This window comes from Solanum pennellii, chromosome 7, assembly GCF_001406875.1.
Source record: "Solanum pennellii chromosome 7, SPENNV200".
Classification (NCBI taxonomy): Eukaryota; Viridiplantae; Streptophyta; class Magnoliopsida; order Solanales; family Solanaceae; genus Solanum; species Solanum pennellii.
The window spans coordinates 766,601-784,827 of NC_028643.1; the positions used below are offsets into that span (position 1 = coordinate 766,601).

The following is an 18,227-nucleotide window of genomic DNA, read 5'->3' on the forward strand; positions in this document are numbered from 1 at the left end:
TGTTCTGTCTTTTCTATTCTTTCGCAATTACCCTTTCTTTTTTCTTTCTTAACCTATTTGTGTTTGTATTATTGTTCTGTCTTTACCTTCCACACGCTTCTTTTTCTCTTACTTTTCCTTCTTTTCTTTCTTCTGCCGCCATACCCTTTCCTTGGTTTTGTCTATTTGCTTCAAAGATTGGTTCTTTTTGTGATTTAAGCATTTGTTTGTTTGATTTCTCTGTGATTTGATTCACATGTCTAAGAAGATGAAAAGGGTTGCTTTAGAATCATCACCTTATGTGGTGTTTGAGGAGAATAATGCTAGATTGAAGCATCAGACTCTATTGCAGGACTATCTGGAACTCCATAAGGTAAAAAAGATGTAAAATTGGGGTTGTTATTGGCCTGTAGTTTTGAAGATCTATGCTTATTGTTGATAAAAAAGAAATTGTTGTGTGATTTTGGGATTTTGTGTAGAACGGTTTGTTGATTTGTCTCTGGTGGAGCTTCATGTAGTTAGATTTCTATTGGTGTTTTTGTTGTTTGAGGAACTGTTGTTGGTTTTGATTTGTTTTGTTTCCTGCCTTTTTAAGCTTTGATTTGTTTATTCAATAGTTGGTTCTTGTGTTTTCCTTAGTTTTCTGTATGAATTGAAGGACTCTTGTTTAGAATATAGTGAGTATAGTAATCTGGCACAATGGAAGGAAAAGATCTATAGTACTATATAGATGATATGGTTGAGATTACGTTTTAGACTTTGTGCTAGTGGGAGTTAGCAAGTACCTCTTGAATTAGTAGTTACACGATCTTATACTGGTGGGAGGTAGCACCCGTGGAATTAGTTGAGGTGTGCCTGAGTTGGCTCAGACACTGTGGTTGTAAAAATATGATTGGGGCTATCCCTGGATTTATTTATTCAGTTGTTTTATGTTGGTTCTTGTGTTTTCCTTAGCTTTGTGAATGAATTTGTTTACGATATGGCGAGTATTAGTAATTGATCACAATGGAAAGAAAAGATATATATAGATGATATGGTTGTGAATGAGTTTTAGACTTTATGCTGTTGGGAGGTAGGGAAGTACCGGTGGAATTAGTTGAGTTACACGATAGTTGTGCTGGTGGGAGGTGGCTAGTACCCAATGGAATCAGTTGAGGTGTGCGTAAGTTGGCTCAGTCACGGTTGTTAAAAAACGATTGGGGCTTTTCCCGGATTTGCTTATTTTCACCAGTTGTCTTATGTTGGTTCCTGTTTTTTCCTTAGTTATGTTTATGAATTGAAGAACTTATGTAGAGAGTTGAGAACTTTGTCAGTTGCATGCCCATTGAGAAACTTTAAGCCACGTGATGCTTATTGTTATAATAATATTTGTGGTTTAGTGAGTATTAGTGATGCGTTTTCTGGTTTTATCTTTTGATAAAGTATCTTTCTTTTTAACTAATCTTTGTATGTGAATCCATCATAACCATACTGTGTGGTTGTGCATATTCAGTTAATTTACGTGCATCTTATTTGTTACAATTATTTACAGGACACTAATGACACGAGGAACAAATTGGAGGACATGAAAATGAGGAAACAAAAATTACTTGCTGAAGTTCAGTAAGTTTTTGTTGTCGACTTGTTTTTCTTTTTCTGAGTTTTGCGCAAGTCTGTTGCATTATGTAGTGTAGGCTGTACAAAATGATCGTCTAAGGTCAACTTAGTAACCACGTTGAGGCTAAATCGTTTGGATAATTGATCGTGTGTCTGGATAATTTTAACATTAGATTGATGATTGAACTATGATTCATATTGCTGTTAATGTGCATCTATAGATGCCAGAGGTGGAAATTTACCCATATATTCGCACATAGTATTGATATACATGCTCAATTACTTCGATGTCAACCAATACTAAATTTTGAACCATGGTTTTGAAAAATGTAATTGATTTAATGGGAAGTATCAAAGGTTAAATTCTGGATACTCCTGATACGACTGGTTTTTGGTATGCTTGCAGAATTTTCTTTTATTCTTACTCTAAATGCATTCCGCATCTTTGCAGTTTCTTGCGTCGAAGACACAAATACCTATTGCAGATGAAGTCATCAGGTCATCTTGAACAGCAAGAACGAGCAGCCCTGCTGAACACAGAGTTATACGGTATAAATGGGATGAATGATCGATTTCATAGCAAAAAGGAGGTGAAGCAACACAAACTGCCCCCTCTTCCTAGGCCGAAACAGAAAGCGAGGATTCAAGTTGCAAAGGAAGCTTCATCGCAGAGGACACCTTCGGATATTCTTGTGAATCATAAGCAGGCATTACATATTGGGAAAGACGCTGTTCATCGTAGTACAGTTTCAGGTTTGAAGCACCAATCAAGAGTGTATAGTGGTAAGGAAATGCTGCTCCAAAACGCAGCTCCAGTGTTTGATTTGAATCAGAATGACAGGTCATTCGCTGGGAATGGTTTTGTTTTGAGGAGTACCATACCCGTCTTTGATTTGAATCAGGAAACTGATTATGTTGGGAAAGATGTTGTATTGCCTAGTCGAGCTCCAGTCATTGATTTGAATGAAATCTCGGTAAGTATCTAAACAAGAAATCCCAAGTTTGAACTTGTGTATATAGATGCTATGACATTTCTATGGATGTACGCTGAACGAGTTTTGAAATAAAAAAATGCAACGTTCTTTTGGGACAGTTTAAAAGGAAGAGAGTAGTGTTTTATACATTTGACGTGTAATACATTTTAACACTTTGCCTTCGGCGTCTCATTTTGCAGATAGGGGAAGAGGAGCCTCAAGCAAATTTTGAACCATTGAACTTTGAAGAGACAAAGAGAGGACTAATTCAAAACATAAATGATGATCAGCACAGAGACTTAAAGTTATCGATATGCAGGAATGTGGGAGAAGGAACTTCTCATGTTGAGAAGCGGAAAATATCTTGGCAAGATCCTGTTGCTTTGAGGGTTTGATCCGTCCTTTAATTTTCAATAAATACCTCTTAAAACTTTCGATCTAGAGCGAGTGCTATGGTAGTTGTAGCTTATCCAAAGAGGTCTCTACTGACCCTCGACCTCGAGGATTTCTCGGTTATGAAAAAAAAGTTACACCATTAGATGTCTTTTTCCCCCTCAATATGTAGGTATGCATTTTGCCTTTGTGTAAAGAGAACTCAGATATATCTAGTGATAATGATACACATGCTATACTGATTGGCAATGTGAAAATATATTCATCAGTAGTTCTTGAAGATTGCTATCTTTTAGTATTTTGTCATGGCTTGTTTACTTTAATTATTTCTCTTTTCGAATTGTTTTGATATGTTTTTTCTCAAAGTTACATCATAAGGTAGGAGTATGGTTTGTGGAGACTATATCCTCTTTGAAATTTCATTTGTGGGAGTAAATCGGGTATGTCAATGGTTGAGTTTTGTTAAAGAAGTTTGCATCATATCAGCAATTGAGTGAAACATGCAAGGATGAGAAAAAAGATTTGACTTGAAAATGCACTTCTCAATCACAATGTAGGAAGAAGATAAACTTACACACTACCCTCTCGGACTCCACCTGTGGAATTACACGGGTCTGGGTTTAGGTTTGTTGTTGTATGTCAAGGCTACCCTCTCGGACTCCACCTGTGGAATTACACGGGTTTGGATTTATGTTTGTTGTTTTATGTCAAGGCTACCCTCTCGGACTCCACCTGTGGAATTACACGGGTTTGGGTTTAGGTTTGTTGTTGTATGTCAAGGCAAGGCCAATGCAACACACATCATGCATTATGTCACATATAATGAAAAACTATTCCATGATCTTTTGTCCAATCATATGTCATTTCATAAACTGAAAAATACCCAATTATGTGAACAGAGATAGAGTACTAAAATAGTACATACACATCACAATTGGTAGACAAGTTGTCACAGTTAACCTTACAATCCCTCCCCTAAACTCTACATCAATAACTATAATACTCCTGAAAATAACTGGACTCAGTTATCGCCAGTGGTGAACACCTCTTCCTGCTCGTCGGGCACACCTGCACCTACCTCATCGATCACTTCAGTTTCTTCGACATCTTCTAATGCTTCATTAACTGTTTGAGTGCTCTCAACCTTAGCAGTTTCAGTTTCTTCAACCTCTTTTGATGCTTCAATAACAGTTGGAGTGCTTTCAATTTTAGCAGCTTCAGTTTCTTCGACCACTTCTAATGCTTCATTAACAGTCTGAGTGTTCTCAACCTTAACAGCTTCAGTTTCTTCGACCTCTTTTAATGCTTCATTAACAGTCTGAGTGCTCTCAACCTTGACAGCTGAAGCAGCAGCGCTGCTGAGCACCAGGAGACGAGCCTTATGCTTCTTCCCTACCCTGTGTGCCTCCAATGACACCTCTGACAGAGCCCCTACTTTGCACGTTGCGCACCAAAATTTGTACTTCTTCCTAGCCTTCTGCTTTTTTGGAGCTGCGTTTGCACTTTTCTTCAAGTCATCAGCATTGTGATGCAGAGTTGGGGTGATGGTGTCCTCTGCACCTTCTTTCTCCAAAATTACCAGAGATGATCTTTCCCCTGATTTGTTCTGAAGCAACAATTCAACTTTTGGTTTTACCATTTGCTCCATGTTAACATTGCCATCGGCTTCTGAAAGGTTGTTAATCTTAGGTTTCTTTGGGAAAAGACCGATGCTGTAGTTCTTCCCAAACCTCTGTTCTCGCAAAGCAGCTTCCTTGGACTTGTGTTTCTTTCCTTGGAGGTGATCATTCAGACCACGCTCACATGTCGCACTTACCTGGCAAAGTGCACAACTCCAGTCCTCTTTCCCATTTTTGTTTGGAACACTGGATGACGGAGGCTGGCTGGCAACCTCCACTGGTGGTGTAACAGCTTTTCGTTTTGCTCCAGAGACACTAGGCTTAGCCTGCAACCAAAAGCTCAAGAGAAGTTCGTAAACAAACAATGCTTCAAAATTCAATCAGATTAGTGGTGAAAGATACTGTAAAGCTATACATAATTATTTTCATAAAATCGAAATAACTGATGAGAGCCAGATTTTACACACATAATGGATGTCAGTATAGTTTAAATGGTTGGAACCTCTGCATTTTTTAAATATTTGTACCAAGCCAGCGTCAGGCATAACACGAACCTTACATCAAATTACCAGATAACTCTACCTTCACCTAATAGAAACCTCAAATCATGCTAAGCCTATATGGAAAGAGTGGTTATTTACCTACCTATGTCTCCTTGTCAATCTCTCTCCTCAGGTCCATTTAATCCACATTAATACACAGACTCCCATTCTTCTACAAAGGTCACCGGCTTGTCAATTAATTTAAAGTATTGGTTTCCCAATACTTTATTTGCATATGGGCTCTCAAAGAAAAACTGAACAGCTAGATCATATACTAGCCTTACAACAACAGCAACAACAACGTACCCAATGTACGCACCTTTACCCCTACCTTTGTGGGGTAGAGGCTGTTTCCAGTAGACTGTTGGCTCAACGATAAACAGTCATTTGTATCCTAGAATTAATTGCACAATCTTCTAGAGTGTAGCTTTGTCCATAACCTATTTGTTAGATCTTGAATGAACCATCTCATGACAGACGGTAAATAGTAACTTAGTTACTAAAGTTTTTTTTAGGAGTTACTTGGTTACTAAAAGATTAAATGTGCAATCTCATCCATTTGCTCCTTGAACACATTCTTCTACTCACCTCTGAATCGATAGGATGATTTGGGCATATTTAGTAGAATTATAACTGTTAAGACTAACTTCAAGTGAGGCAAAAAGTCTCAATTTGGACACACTCACCTCAAGATATTTAGCAAAACTGGTGGAGAAGTCATAATTCAAAATTACAATTTAATAATTCAAATCGTAATCCAAAACTGCAACTTAGAAGATATGTGCACAACACTTGTGCCAACCATTTGTTATCATTTATTAGCATTTGACAAAGAAATAGCAATTAGTCTAATCTTGTGGTTCATCCCCAGCTGTGATCATTTCAGCCAAAAAACAAACAACCTAACTAATTAGGCACAGAAAACAGGATCAATCTACAGCTCATATGATCACACTGCAATATCTAACTCGCTTCTCCTCTTTAGTAACCTTGATAGTTATCAAAAGGCCCTGGCCTTCCACGTTGACACAAAAAATAGAAGAAACATTTGAGACGCACTAATTACAGATACAAGGACATGTACTGTGCAATCTTTTTACCACAATCAGGTGAAATAGAGTCGATCTACTTCATAATTCTTCTTGCTAGATGCTATTGACATGTTTGAGAGCTACCAAGGTCCAGTTAAAACTCTACCATTCAATAAAGGAGAAGCATGCAAGAAAAAGGCAAAATAAGGACACATGCACACACAGAAATACAAAAAGACAATGAGAGAAAGAACGTAAGAGATTGCATTGTAAGTATATGAATGCAGTCCTAAGATTAGCTGCAATCGGCAGATACAAACCAGTACAAAGCATAAAGATGGATATATTCATTGACTGGTTTTAGCAATTATTTTGAATTGAATCCAGAAAAAGCAACACTATGAAACTAATCACTTCACCCAAGAGAGAGAAGAAAAAAAATAAGAAAAAATTTACCAGAAATAGCAAGTATGATATCTAGTTCAGGATAGCAAAATGGAATAGACAAATGCAGTATGAACAAGAACATACTGACCAGCAAGATGATCTTGTCTTTTTCTTTGCTAGGCTCCAAAGGGGACTGCAATTCTGAAATCATCGGCACTGAACTGTGGGATACAGGCTTCAAAGCAGAATTTTCTGGTTCCACACTCCGCTGCTGAAAAGGAATCTCTGGAATCCGCTCCTCAAATGGTACTATTTCAAGTCTCCCAATCTCATTTCTTGCACCCAATCTAGAGACTGATATGTCCCTTCCCATCCTATCCTCAAGTGACATTGCAATTCTTTCCTCTACAGACCTTACAACACTCTGTTGCTTCGAGAATGGAAGCGTGTGAGAGAAACTCATTGCAGGTGAAGAAAAAGGAGACAATCCCTCTCCACTCTGCTTTGCTAGTTCTCTTTCCATCATGAGCTCTCGTCTAACTTCCAACTCCAACATGTGTCTTCGAGCTTTTTCTTCAGCTATAATCTCCTGTTTAATTTTCTCCTTCTCAATCTCTCTCCAAATTGCATCACGCATATTGGCAGGTTGGTTTTGGATATGATCAGGTTTGTTTTCAAATTGAGGCGCCATGTAGCCAGCTGAAACTTGTGATAAACAACGCAAAGAGCAACAACTTAGTCTCAAAATACAATATAAATTAAATAATGCAGGCACCATGAAGTCAATATAACTCAGGAGCAACAAAGCCAAACTTAGAAATTCATCTCTTCCAAGTAACTACATTTCATCCCCTTCAGTTCTGTGCTTGGTTAACAATGGCATAGACAATTCCAGGACATCCAACGAATCAAAAGTCAATCTTTATCTTAAATGAACACCATCAAGGATAAGAAAAATACTTAAGATACTAGTTAGAAATAAGTAAAGAAGAAACAAGATTACAGAAGGAAAAAAAAGACAGCTGCTTTCGGAAATACTTTCAAAATAGAGTGTTCCCTATCTTTTGGGATAGGAAATAATGCTTCTTCGTAGGATATAACAATCATTTTACCAGTTATCTAAAAGCAGCTGCTTTAACAATGGAACATGTTATAAACATTTTTAAAAAAAAAAAGGTAATCTTGAAAGGTTTTTTTGTTTCAAAAAATCTAAACCTTACAATTTAGGATTTTTCGAATCTCGCACATTACCAACTTTTCTGAAATAATAAGGATCACCCTCTTTACTCGATCACTATTGACACTTCAATATAACAAACCACAGAACAACACTAATGTTACTCTCCGCCTCCTCAATTAACTACATTTTCATCGAGATTAACCAAAATGTCTCCAAATGTACCTTGCAGAGGCTAACAAAGAACACAATCAAAACCCAAAATCCCTTCTATCACTAGAGTTGTTCATCAAACAGAGAAACAAAACAAGTAAAAATCGTAGCCCCTCCTTTACCAACTCTCATCCTCTTTACTCAATAACTATTGCCACTTCAACACAACAAACCACACAAAAACAGTACCACTACTCTCCGCCTCCTCAATTAACTACATTCTCATCAAGATTAACCACAATGTCTCCCGAAAGTACTCCATGTAAGCTAACACAAATAAAACCCAAAACCCTTTTATCGCTTTGGAAAAATTAATGCTAATACTACTCTCCGCCTCCTCAATTACCAACATTCTCATCAAGATTAACCAAAATGTCTCCAAATGTACTTCGCAGAGGCTTACACAGAACACAAATAAAACCCAAAATCCCTTCTATCTCTATAGGATTGTCCCATTGAGCAGAAAAATTAATGCTAATACTACTCTCCGCCTCCTCAATTAACTACATTCTCATAGAGATTAACCACAACGTCTCCCAAAAGTACTCCACATAAGCTAACAAAAAACACAATGAAAAAACAAAATGCATTCTATAGCTATAGAATTGTCCATTGAACAGAATAATAGTTACACTACTCTCCACCTCCTCAATTAACTACATTCTCGTCAAGATCAACCACAACTTCTCCCGAAAGTACTCGGCATAAGCTAACACAAAACACAAATAAAACCCAAAATCCCTTCCATCAACACAGCATTGTCCATTGAACAGAATAATAATGCTAAAACCATTCTCCACCTCCTCAATTAACGACATTCTCACCTAGATTAACCACGTCTCCCGAATGTACTCCTCATAAGCTAACACAAAACACAAACAGAACCCAAAAATCCCTTCCATCAATACAGAGTTGTCCATGGAAACAGAAAATTAAGGCTAACACTACACTTTACCTCCACAATTAACAACATTCTCATCAAGATGTAACAACAAAATCTCCCGAATATACTCCTCAATAGCTAACACAAACAAAACCCCAAAATTCCTTCCATCAATACAGAATTGTCCATTGAACAGAAAAATGATGCTGACACTACTCTCCGCCTCCTCAATGAAATGTAACTACATTCTCATCAAGATTAACCACAACGTCTCCCAAATGTACTCCATATAAAACCCAAATCCCTTCTATCACTACAAAACAATGCTAACACTACTCTCCAACTCCTCAATCAACTACATTCTCACCCAGATAAACAACAAATGTTTCCAAATAAGTAGAAAAGAAACAAGTTTACAGAAGAAAAAAAAAGGCAGCTACTTTCAGAAACACTTTATAAGTAGAATGATTCCCATCTTTTGGTGATACGAAATAATGCTGTTCTTAGGATACAACAAGCATTTTACAGTTATCTAAAAGCAGCTGCTTTGACAATGTGACCACTTAAAAACATTAAAAAAATTATCTTGAAAGGTCTTATTGTTTCAAAAAGTTGTAACCTTTCAAGCCAGATACTTCTTTCTACTTATTAGCCGTCCAAAACCAAATTGCCACAATTTCAATTTTTTTTGTGAAATAATTAAAAGATTGCATTTCTAATGGAGGATTTTCCAAATCTCGCACATTGACCAACTTTCCTGAAAAGAAAAAGGATCACCCACTTGACTCAATCACTATTGACACTTTAATATAACAAACCACACAACAACATTAACAACACTCTCCGCCTCCTCAATTAACTACATTCTTAGTTAACTATATCATCATCGACATTAACTAAAACGTCTCCAGATATACTTCATCGAGGCTAACACAGACCGCAAACAAATCCCAAAATCCCTTCTACCGCTATAAGATTGTCCTATTGAACAGAAAAATTAAAGTTAATAGTACTCTCCGCCTCCTCAATTAACTACATTCTCATAGAGAGTAACCACAATGTCCGCCGAAAGTACTCCAAATAAGCTAACACACAACACAAACAAAACCCAAATATCCATTCCATCAATACAGAAATTTAATACTAACACTACTCTCTGCCTCCACTATTAACTACATTCTCATCGACATTAATAACAACATCTCCCGAATGTACTCTACATAAGCTAACACAAACAAAACCCAAAAATCCCGTCCATCAATGCAAAATTGTCCATTGAACAGAAAAATACCGTCACACTACTCTACGCCTCCTCAATGAACTACACCCTCATCGAGATTTACCACATCGTCTCCTGAATGTGATCCACATAAGCTAAACACAAAATCCTTCTATCACTACAAAATTGTCCCATTGAGCAGAAAAATTAATGCTAATAGTACTTTCCACCTCGTCAATCAAATACATTCTCACCCAGATTAACCACAAATGTTCCTGAATATACTTCACATAGACTAACACAAAACCCAAATTCCAGATTGTCGAATTGAACACAAAAAGAATGGTAAAACTACTCTCCACAACCTCAATCAGCTACGTTCTCACCCAGATTAACCACAAACCTTTCCGATATACTTCACATAGACAAACCCAAAACTCAAAATCCTTTCTTTCGTACAAATCATTCATCCACAGGAAAAAAAAAACAATTTAAAAAGCGAAAATTCAGAGAGAAGGAAGAAACCTCGAATGGCTTGTTGAGAGAAGTAAGTGAGAGACGGAAGCTGTGTATAACTCATCGGAGGATGTGGATGCTGTGCATAGCTCGTCATCGTCTGAGGCCGCACCGGCGCCGGCGCCGGCGCCGGATGATCGCCGACCGATTCATACTTGTAATCCATCAAAATTCACTCAAAAAATTTGAAATTTTTCTTGAAATTCACAATGCCGAAACAGCAAATCGTTACATCTATAGAGAAAGATTGAGAGCAAAAAAGGTAGGGTTTTTTTCTGGCCGTGATGAACAGTGATTTTGGGAATTTGTGTTGAAAAAATGAGACCTTTTTTCTGACTCAGGTACAACACATTATAAAGCAGTCAGCTGAGTAGGATGTGAGAAAGATTTTGCACTTTAACGGGTTGTTTGGCAGAGTGTATTAGAAAAAGTAATACGTTAAAGTTTAAATTCGAGAAGATACATATAACTAAATTAACGTCATATTATCCCGAATTTATTTTCTTTAGTAATTTTATAACCCCTTTTAATTCATGTGACATCCAAACATTTTCCACGTGTCTAAACTTACGTGGAGTCAGTCAGTATGCTACATAATCCAAAACGTGTATACAATAATAAAAAAAAAGTTATAGAATATTCGTTTAGTTTAGACATGTCTCTGAGATTTCGATAATGATCTACGGGAATATTTGAGTCTTATTCATATTATATTAGTATTTAATCCACGTATAAGATTATGTAAGAACAGATACACCCTTGATAAAAAATAATCTCTGCATTATCCGTCTTTACATTTGTGCTATTAATCTTTGTAACAAACAACCCTTTAATGTTCTATGAATAAAATCATTAGTAATTGTTTCTTCTTCTTCTTTTTCGATAAATAACTTGATTGTCTATATCTCGTGTCTTGTTTTAAATGTTCATACGATACATTGCATCATTTTTACATTCTAATTTGAAAAAAATGAATTTGTGTTTAAATAAAAAAGATACGGATTTATTAATGAATCTTTTATCGATAAAATATTGTTAACAATGTGCTGAATTAAAGACGCAAAAGACTATCTAAATGAATTTATTTTTGCTAGTAAGGTCCAATCGTATTATAGGATTTCGACAAAAGAGTTCTATAACTCTACGTGGACGGAAAATAGAGAATTTTGTTAAATTATGAGCTTGCACATTTTATATTCTAGAAATATATAAAATATTAATATCATTTAAAGAAGATATCTATATTCGTATATCCTCGTAAATGATATTTATTTCTCAAATATCATTATCTTTTTTTATAATATTTATACCACATTCTTTGCATCTAATAATACATGAATCATTAATCAGTCCAGTGGCGGAGCTAGGTTTTTTTTGATAAAGGGTGTTCAAGTGCTAAAGTGAATCTGTTCTTTTTAAAAAGTGGAAAAAGAAAATTGCTATTAGTGAAATTCGAACACACAAGCACTTTAAATTTGTGTATCTTTACTCTTTCAAAACACCTGAAACCATTAGATTACATTATATTGTTGTGTTAAGGATGTTCAAAATATATTATTTAACCACTTAATTTATTATTTTACTTATATATAACTATAGTCATTTCAATGGTTGTATTTTGTTCTCCATTTATAAATCTATATGTAAAAACAATAATTCTATCTTGTGCCATATAATTTCCATCATGAATATTGTTAGGTATATAAGCTAACACTGATGTAATTTGCAAGACATTGTTATCTTCATGTAAATCAAATAAAATCTTATTAATAATGGCATTAGGTTCATACATATTACCATTAAACATCATTAGTTGAAGGGAGTTGGATGTATTGATATGTATATCAAAATTAATTATTTCATCATATTTTTGAAATTAATTTTTTTTTCTAATTTCAATCCGTTAATAAGAGTCGATTTCCACGCTAACAGAGTTATCGAGATAACTAAAAATATACATTTTTAAATTCATTTTGTACTCCTCCTAGGAGCTTCTATTTTTTTTCGTCTCTTGCTGACTCGATTTTACGATTTTAAAATCGAAAGTGTTGGATATTTACCATCCGAACAATTCCCTCTTGTCTAAGTAACACTTTAAGAATGTATATTCCAATAACATAATTATGCTTAATTTCTATTTTCATGAACCACAAAATTTCTAAAAAGATATTAAAAACAAATGACAATTGACTTGAGGCATATTAATAGATTAGCTAATTGTGGTAGATTAATAAAATGTTAATTACCAAAAAAGACATTATTATTTTTCAATTTAAAAATATTCTTCAATAAATTATATTTATAAAAAATCTCTCTTATTGACTGATTGATAGAAATCATGAGCGATGTTACATATTTCACTTGATAAATAAAGAAAAAATTACGCGATAGAGCAAATTAAGTCCTTCTATTTACATGAAATAGCGATAGTTTTACAATATTATGATACGTAGGAATCACAAGAACGAAATTGAAAATCTAAAGAACAGGAAGGTCCTTTGTGTCTCTACTTCTCTATCATCTTCTTATCGCTCTTCGCTTAGTTACCTTCACAGAAGCTCCTCAAATGGCGTTATGTCAAGGCTTAAAATCTAATTCCGTGTACCCTCTCATCTGTGAAGATGCAATTCTTTCCTCTGAGGATGTTACGTCACTCTGTTGCTTCAAGAACGGAAGTGAAGAAGAAGAAGAACAGGGAGATAATCCTTCTCCGCTCTGCTTTGCTAGTTGTCTTTCCATCACGAGCTCTCTTCTTACTTCAGACTCCACCATGCGTCTACGAGCAATCTCTTCTGCAATAATCTTCTCTCTGATACGCTCCTTCTCAATCTCTCTTATGATTTCCTCACGCATATCAGCAGGTTGGTGTTGGCTATGATCAGGCGATGCTATGTAGCCAGCTGAAAGTTGCGATGAACATAGTAAAGAGCAACGATGAGATTAGCCAATAGTCTCTAAAATGTAGTTAACAGAGGCCAACACGAAACACAAACAAAATCCTTTCGATCACTACAGAATTGTTCGTCAAAAAGAGAAATAAAAAGAGCAAGAATTCTAGCTCCGCCTCAGATTTCTCTCATTGCATTTTCAACATCAAGATTTCTCTTTACTCAATAATAATTGCTACTTCAATATAACAAACCACACGACAACACTAACACTACTCCTACATTCTCATCGAAATTAACCCCAACGTCTCCTAATGCACTTCACAGAGGCCAACTCAAAACACAAATAAAATCGAAAATCCCTTCTATCACTACAGAATTGTCCACTTAACAGAAAAACAATGCTAACTTACACTATCCTCCGTTCACTCAATAAACTACATTATTTACAAAAAGGAAGCTGGTTTGTAACAGCATTGGCTTACCTAGATGGATTTTTGTTCACTTTCGAGAATGATACCATACATCGTCTGTTTTTCGCATGTACTATGCCTTCCCATTTTATGGTGTGATATTAGGAATACATCCGCGGAAAGGGCTAAACAACATGCTAAAGAAAGAGGTCCAAATGCTGAAATGTATAAAATGATGCTCGCTTCTACTGTTTTTCTCACGATCTTTCAAGAACAAGAACCACACTACGACTAGATTGATAAAGCAAGTGATCAAAGCAAGTAGAGTTTCCAAAAGCTCAATACTTGGCTTGAACAACACAATTTCTATCCTACAGCTTGATAGTAAAAACCTCGCTCCTATTCAATAACTCGCAAACCACATAGAAGTAGTAACCGCACTAGGCAAGCCTGGTGCGATGAGATCGACCCAGAAGGCAAGCCCCTTGGGTTCCGAACTTGAGACCTCCAACATGGAAGTCCCAAACTCAAACCATTGGGCCACCCCGAAGGGTAAAGTAACTTTTTTTTTTTGCGAGATTTACCCCCCAAACCATCAATAGTTTCGTCTTCCTACTTAAATTATCACCATCTATGTATTAAAAACACACCTCAACTATCCGTTATTCCTTTTTTCTATCTATCTATCTATTAAAACACACCTAAACTATACATTAATCCCTTTTCCTAAATGAACTATCACCATCATTCAATTAGTCGATTAATAGTTCAGCTAAAAAAAATGGAAACAAATCATAGTTAGAGGTATAAAACTCGCAAAAAGATAATCTTTTTGAGTCGATGCATTTTTCACTATAAAATTATTAATCAAACAGAAAAACACAACAAAACCCCCAAAATCTCTTTGATTTATTCATCAAACAGAGAAATAAAAAAGAGGAAAAAATCGATAACAGAACCTCGAATGGCTTGTTGAGTGAAGTAACCTTCATCTACAGCTTTATACTTGTAACGATCCATCAAAATTCACATAAAAAACTTCAAATTTCACATTTGCCGAAACAAAAATCGATAGTGAAAGAGAGAGAGCAAATATGCTAGGGTTTATTTTCTACAGGAAGATTTAAAGTTCTCTAATAAATACGACTTATTATATTGAGTACTTACAACTCAATCATAATCATATTCGTACTAAGTAATTAAATAGAGAACATGATGTAAGTATCTCTTAGATTATGATTGAAATCATAGACACGACTTAATCTTATTGTCCTTGAACTATTTTAAGAGTATAAAGAAACTTTTGAATCTTGTGGTCCTAAATTAAAGTTAGATCAAATGTACAAAACTGTACTTTGATTTTTGTGATCTTAAACATGTCATGTGAAAAACTGAAATTAAAATGTTATCAAAAAAAAGAAAGAGATGATTCTTTTTTAAACAGACTAAAAAGAAAAAGAGATCATTTTTTTTAAATGAAGGGAGTAATAAATTGTACACCTTTTAACTTACTTGACTCATTCCACTTAATTAAGATGCGTGGAAGATGTTTAGTGGTTACGTGAGCCAAAAAAAGTGTATAAAAAATTATAAAGAAAAATGGGTAAGAATATTTTAATGTATTTAAAGTGTGTCGATGAAATTTCATACATGCATACATTAAATTATTCATGTTTTGAATTTGATATAAGTAATATCATGTATGATAATATTATTTTACTATAATAAAATCGATACAATATTTGGATTGCAATATTAGAAATCCACATGTAATTAATTCTATATAATCCTAATCAACTATTAAAATGATCCGTAATGATATTATTTGGTCCAATTTAGAACATGTTAGACATGAATCAGAATATGATACGACCTTAATTTACTGAAAACATGAATTCAAATATGAAAATATGAAGATTCGAGAATCAAAAAGTGCTTAAAGTTAAGATGTTAATTATATTTAAAATTGAATAAGATTTTTTTTTATATAATATAGATCTGAATCCAAATAGAATAAAAAGGTACTAAATAATATAAGATCCTACATTTTAGTGAGTTTGAATCTTGAATTAATTATTTCCTTAAGACCAGCAAAAAAAACAAAATTTTTTTGTACTTATAGAAGCTGGATTTATCACTTAGAAACTTAACTCTATTTTCAATACATTAAAAGTTTATTAAACTTTCTTCATAAAATTTGTTAAATATTAAATAAAATATTTTAAATATGGCTTCAAGATGTGAAGTTTTCTTGGAGATTTTGCTTGCAATCTTAATTCCACCTCTTGGAGTTTTCTTTAGACATGGTTGTTGCAGTGTAAGACCCCCCACCCCCCTCACTCTTCATAGTTATTTTATTATCAGTTATTGATCAAGAACGGTTATTAAATACCTTCTATTAAAAATTATAATATGTATATAAAAATTGATATTACATATATATATATATATAAGTTAAAAAATAATTTTATATATATATAGACATCAAATCTCAATTATTTCTAGGGAAATTTCTGATTTTGTTATTGTTCATGTCAAGTATTTTTAAGTTGCACCTAATGTGTTTTAATTGATTAGTCAGTAAAGTAGATGAAAATCATAAATAATTAAATGATAGTGAAGAATTTTATTTATTTATTTGTCTATATTTTGACCACTCAAATTATGTGATATGAATATTGATGATAAGTAACAAGTACTTGATTGAATTCATAATGTTTATGTTAAGATAATTTTGTTCACAAAAAGTAAATAATAAGAAATTCACTTTGAAATAATTAAATTTTATATCCATAATTAAAATAATTTATAATCACATAAATATTTTATACTATTTTTTTTTTTTAAAAAAAAATCTTTCTTTTAAAACTTCCATAATCAATCAATTACCAAACTAACATATTTTAAATGCATCATGCTTATTAGTGACAAGGAGATGCTTAGATTAGAATCTCTATCTAACACAATAAAATTTGTTAATTATTTTTATTCTTTCGTTCGGTATTATTTGTCATGGTTTCTACTTTTAGAGTCAAATTATAAAAAATTTGACTAACATTTTAAGATGCATTTTTTCATCATATTAATATAAATTTGAAAAAATTATAATTTATAGTACTTTTCATATAGTTTTAGAATATCTAATTTTTTTGTTTAAAATATCGAATTAATGTGATCTAATTTACCTTTGAAAATTAATCAAATTGATTTTCGATAAGCGCAACATGACAAACATTTCTGAAGAGAGAGAGTATTAATTATTTTCTTTTGGTTTTGCAGTGTGAACTCTTGATTTGCTTGATTTTGACCCTACTAGGTTATATTCCGGGGATAATTTATGCCATTTATGCAATTATCGTCGTTCGTGATTAAATTATTATTTGTAATAAAAAAACGTATTCAACGTTGCTTAAGAATCACACATGTATCATATCAGATAGTTTTTTTATTCATAATTTTTCAACAGATTGAAAAGAAAAATACTTTGAAATTAGATTTTCAGAATTGTCACTCTAACTTTTTGAATTTTAAAACGCCACGTTGAAAGTTAAAAGAAAAACTTCTAGTAATGTTTCAACGATATTAAGTTAATTCATCATGCTTGGTGATCGTATATGACGATTTCCTTTTAATGAACCTTATGTGATACATATTTGAATCAGTCATGTGAGTATCGAATATCAAATACGAAATCAAAGGATTATAAACTCTTCCAACACAATAAATTTTGCTAATCACTTTGATTAAACTTTTTTAATTTTTTTTTTTTTTTGCAGTGTGAATTCTTGATTTGCTTGATATTAACCCTATTAGGTTATATTCCTGGAATTATTTATGCAATTTATGCAATTGTGGTTCGTGGTTATGATCAAGATGAAGAATGGCGTCCACTCACAGCCTAGTCATTATTATATTTTTTTAATTTTTAATTTATTATTATTTCTATTTTTATTTTTTTTGTTTTTGGATAATAGGAAAACAATAATTCTACATGATTTAATTGGTTCTTTAATTGCAAAAATTAATAAAAGTTTATCATGTCCCTATTTTTCATTGATTAGAATGAGATTTTCGTATCAAATTTCTTTATTTTTTGAAATATTTTTTTTGATGATAAGGTTGAGAAAATAAATTATTTATAAGTATATTTTACAAAAGAAAAAATATAAGGGTACACAATTTTTAAAAAATAAAGATGTTGGAACTCCTTGATTTGTCAATGATTATCTTGTGAGTTATTTAAATGTAAAACGAACTAATTATTTTTTAATAAAAAATCCTCACTACTAACGAGATCTTGTTTATTTTACTAAAAATTAAATATTCAGCACTAATAATCAATCTAAAATTGTAGGTCGAAAATTAATAACCTCACGAACTTATAATTCATATTTCCA

At 33.5% G+C, this 18,227-nt stretch overlaps 4 protein-coding genes across 6 annotated transcripts; 2 read left to right on the top strand and 2 right to left on the bottom strand.

Moving 5' to 3' along the window:
* Window positions 1-6: 6 nt before the first annotated feature.
* Window positions 7-3,222, top strand: LOC107024042. The gene is made up of 4 exons (XM_015224922.2): window positions 7-352; window positions 1,511-1,581; window positions 2,027-2,549; window positions 2,750-3,222. Exons 1-4 carry the CDS (start codon window positions 236-238, stop codon window positions 2,942-2,944), a joined length of 906 nt encoding a protein of 301 aa, XP_015080408.1. The 5' UTR covers window positions 7-235; the 3' UTR covers window positions 2,945-3,222.
* A 563-nt stretch (window positions 3,223-3,785) lies between these two features.
* Window positions 3,786-10,864, bottom strand: LOC107026369. Of its 2 annotated transcripts, none has more exons than XM_015227315.2 (3): window positions 10,539-10,864; window positions 6,670-7,220; window positions 3,786-4,887 (listed from the first exon to the last, which is right to left on the bottom strand). In XM_015227315.2, the coding sequence occupies exons 1-3, from the start codon at window positions 10,693-10,695 to the stop codon at window positions 3,964-3,966; spliced, it is 1,632 nt and encodes a 543-aa protein (XP_015082801.1). In that variant the 5' UTR covers window positions 10,696-10,864; the 3' UTR covers window positions 3,786-3,963. The 2 variants fall into 2 exon arrangements, with proteins under 2 accessions (XP_015082801.1, XP_015082800.1); XM_015227314.2 differs by having other exon boundaries at window positions 6,670-7,226.
* Window positions 10,865-12,914: 2,050 nt separating this feature from the next.
* On the bottom strand, window positions 12,915-14,966 carry LOC107024219. 2 transcript variants are annotated; one of them, XR_003579638.1, is made up of 3 exons: window positions 14,790-14,966; window positions 13,039-13,429; window positions 12,915-13,008 (listed from the first exon to the last, which is right to left on the bottom strand). XR_003579638.1 is itself a non-coding variant. In XM_015225153.2 (2 exons), exons 1-2 carry the CDS (start codon window positions 14,848-14,850, stop codon window positions 13,107-13,109), a joined length of 384 nt encoding a protein of 127 aa, XP_015080639.1. In that variant the 5' UTR covers window positions 14,851-14,965; the 3' UTR covers window positions 12,917-13,106. The 2 variants fall into 2 exon arrangements, 1 of the variants encoding a protein (XP_015080639.1); XM_015225153.2 differs by having other exon boundaries at window positions 12,917-13,429; window positions 14,790-14,965.
* Window positions 14,967-16,003: 1,037 nt separating this feature from the next.
* LOC107024712 (low temperature-induced protein lt101.2-like) lies at window positions 16,004-17,881 on the top strand. Its single transcript, XM_015225696.2, has 2 exons — window positions 16,004-16,147; window positions 17,607-17,881. Exons 1-2 carry the CDS (start codon window positions 16,058-16,060, stop codon window positions 17,730-17,732), a joined length of 216 nt encoding a protein of 71 aa, XP_015081182.1. The 5' UTR covers window positions 16,004-16,057; the 3' UTR covers window positions 17,733-17,881.
* The last annotated feature ends 346 nt before the right edge of the window (window positions 17,882-18,227 follow it).

Excerpts from the sequence above, each read along its gene's own strand:
- LOC107024042 (XM_015224922.2), top strand. The coding sequence starts at position 236 with ATGTCTAAGAAGATGAAAAGGGTTGCTTTAGAATCATCACCTTATGTG. Across the intron at positions 353-1,510 it reads ACTATCTGGAACTCCATAAG|GACACTAATGACACGAGGAA; the intron begins GTAAAAAAGATG and ends AATTATTTACAG. Across the intron at positions 1,582-2,026 it reads AAATTACTTGCTGAAGTTCA|TTTCTTGCGTCGAAGACACA; the intron begins GTAAGTTTTTGT and ends GCATCTTTGCAG.
- LOC107026369 (XM_015227314.2), bottom strand. The coding sequence starts at position 10,695 with ATGGATTACAAGTATGAATCGGTCGGCGATCATCCGGCGCCGGCGCCG. Across the intron at positions 7,227-10,538 it reads CTCTCAACAAGCCATTCGAG|TTTCAGCTGGCTACATGGCG; the intron begins GTTTCTTCCTTC and ends GTTTATCACAAG. Across the intron at positions 4,888-6,669 it reads AAGACAAGATCATCTTGCTG|GCTAAGCCTAGTGTCTCTGG; the intron begins GTCAGTATGTTC and ends TTTTGGTTGCAG.
- LOC107024219 (XM_015225153.2), bottom strand. The coding sequence starts at position 14,850 with ATGGATCGTTACAAGTATAAAGCTGTAGATGAAGGTTACTTCACTCAA. Across the intron at positions 13,430-14,789 it reads CACTCAACAAGCCATTCGAG|CTGGCTACATAGCATCGCCT; the intron begins GTTCTGTTATCG and ends CGCAACTTTCAG.
- LOC107024712 (XM_015225696.2), top strand. The coding sequence starts at position 16,058 with ATGGCTTCAAGATGTGAAGTTTTCTTGGAGATTTTGCTTGCAATCTTA. Across the intron at positions 16,148-17,606 it reads TTAGACATGGTTGTTGCAGT|TGTGAATTCTTGATTTGCTT; the intron begins GTAAGACCCCCC and ends TTTTTTTTGCAG.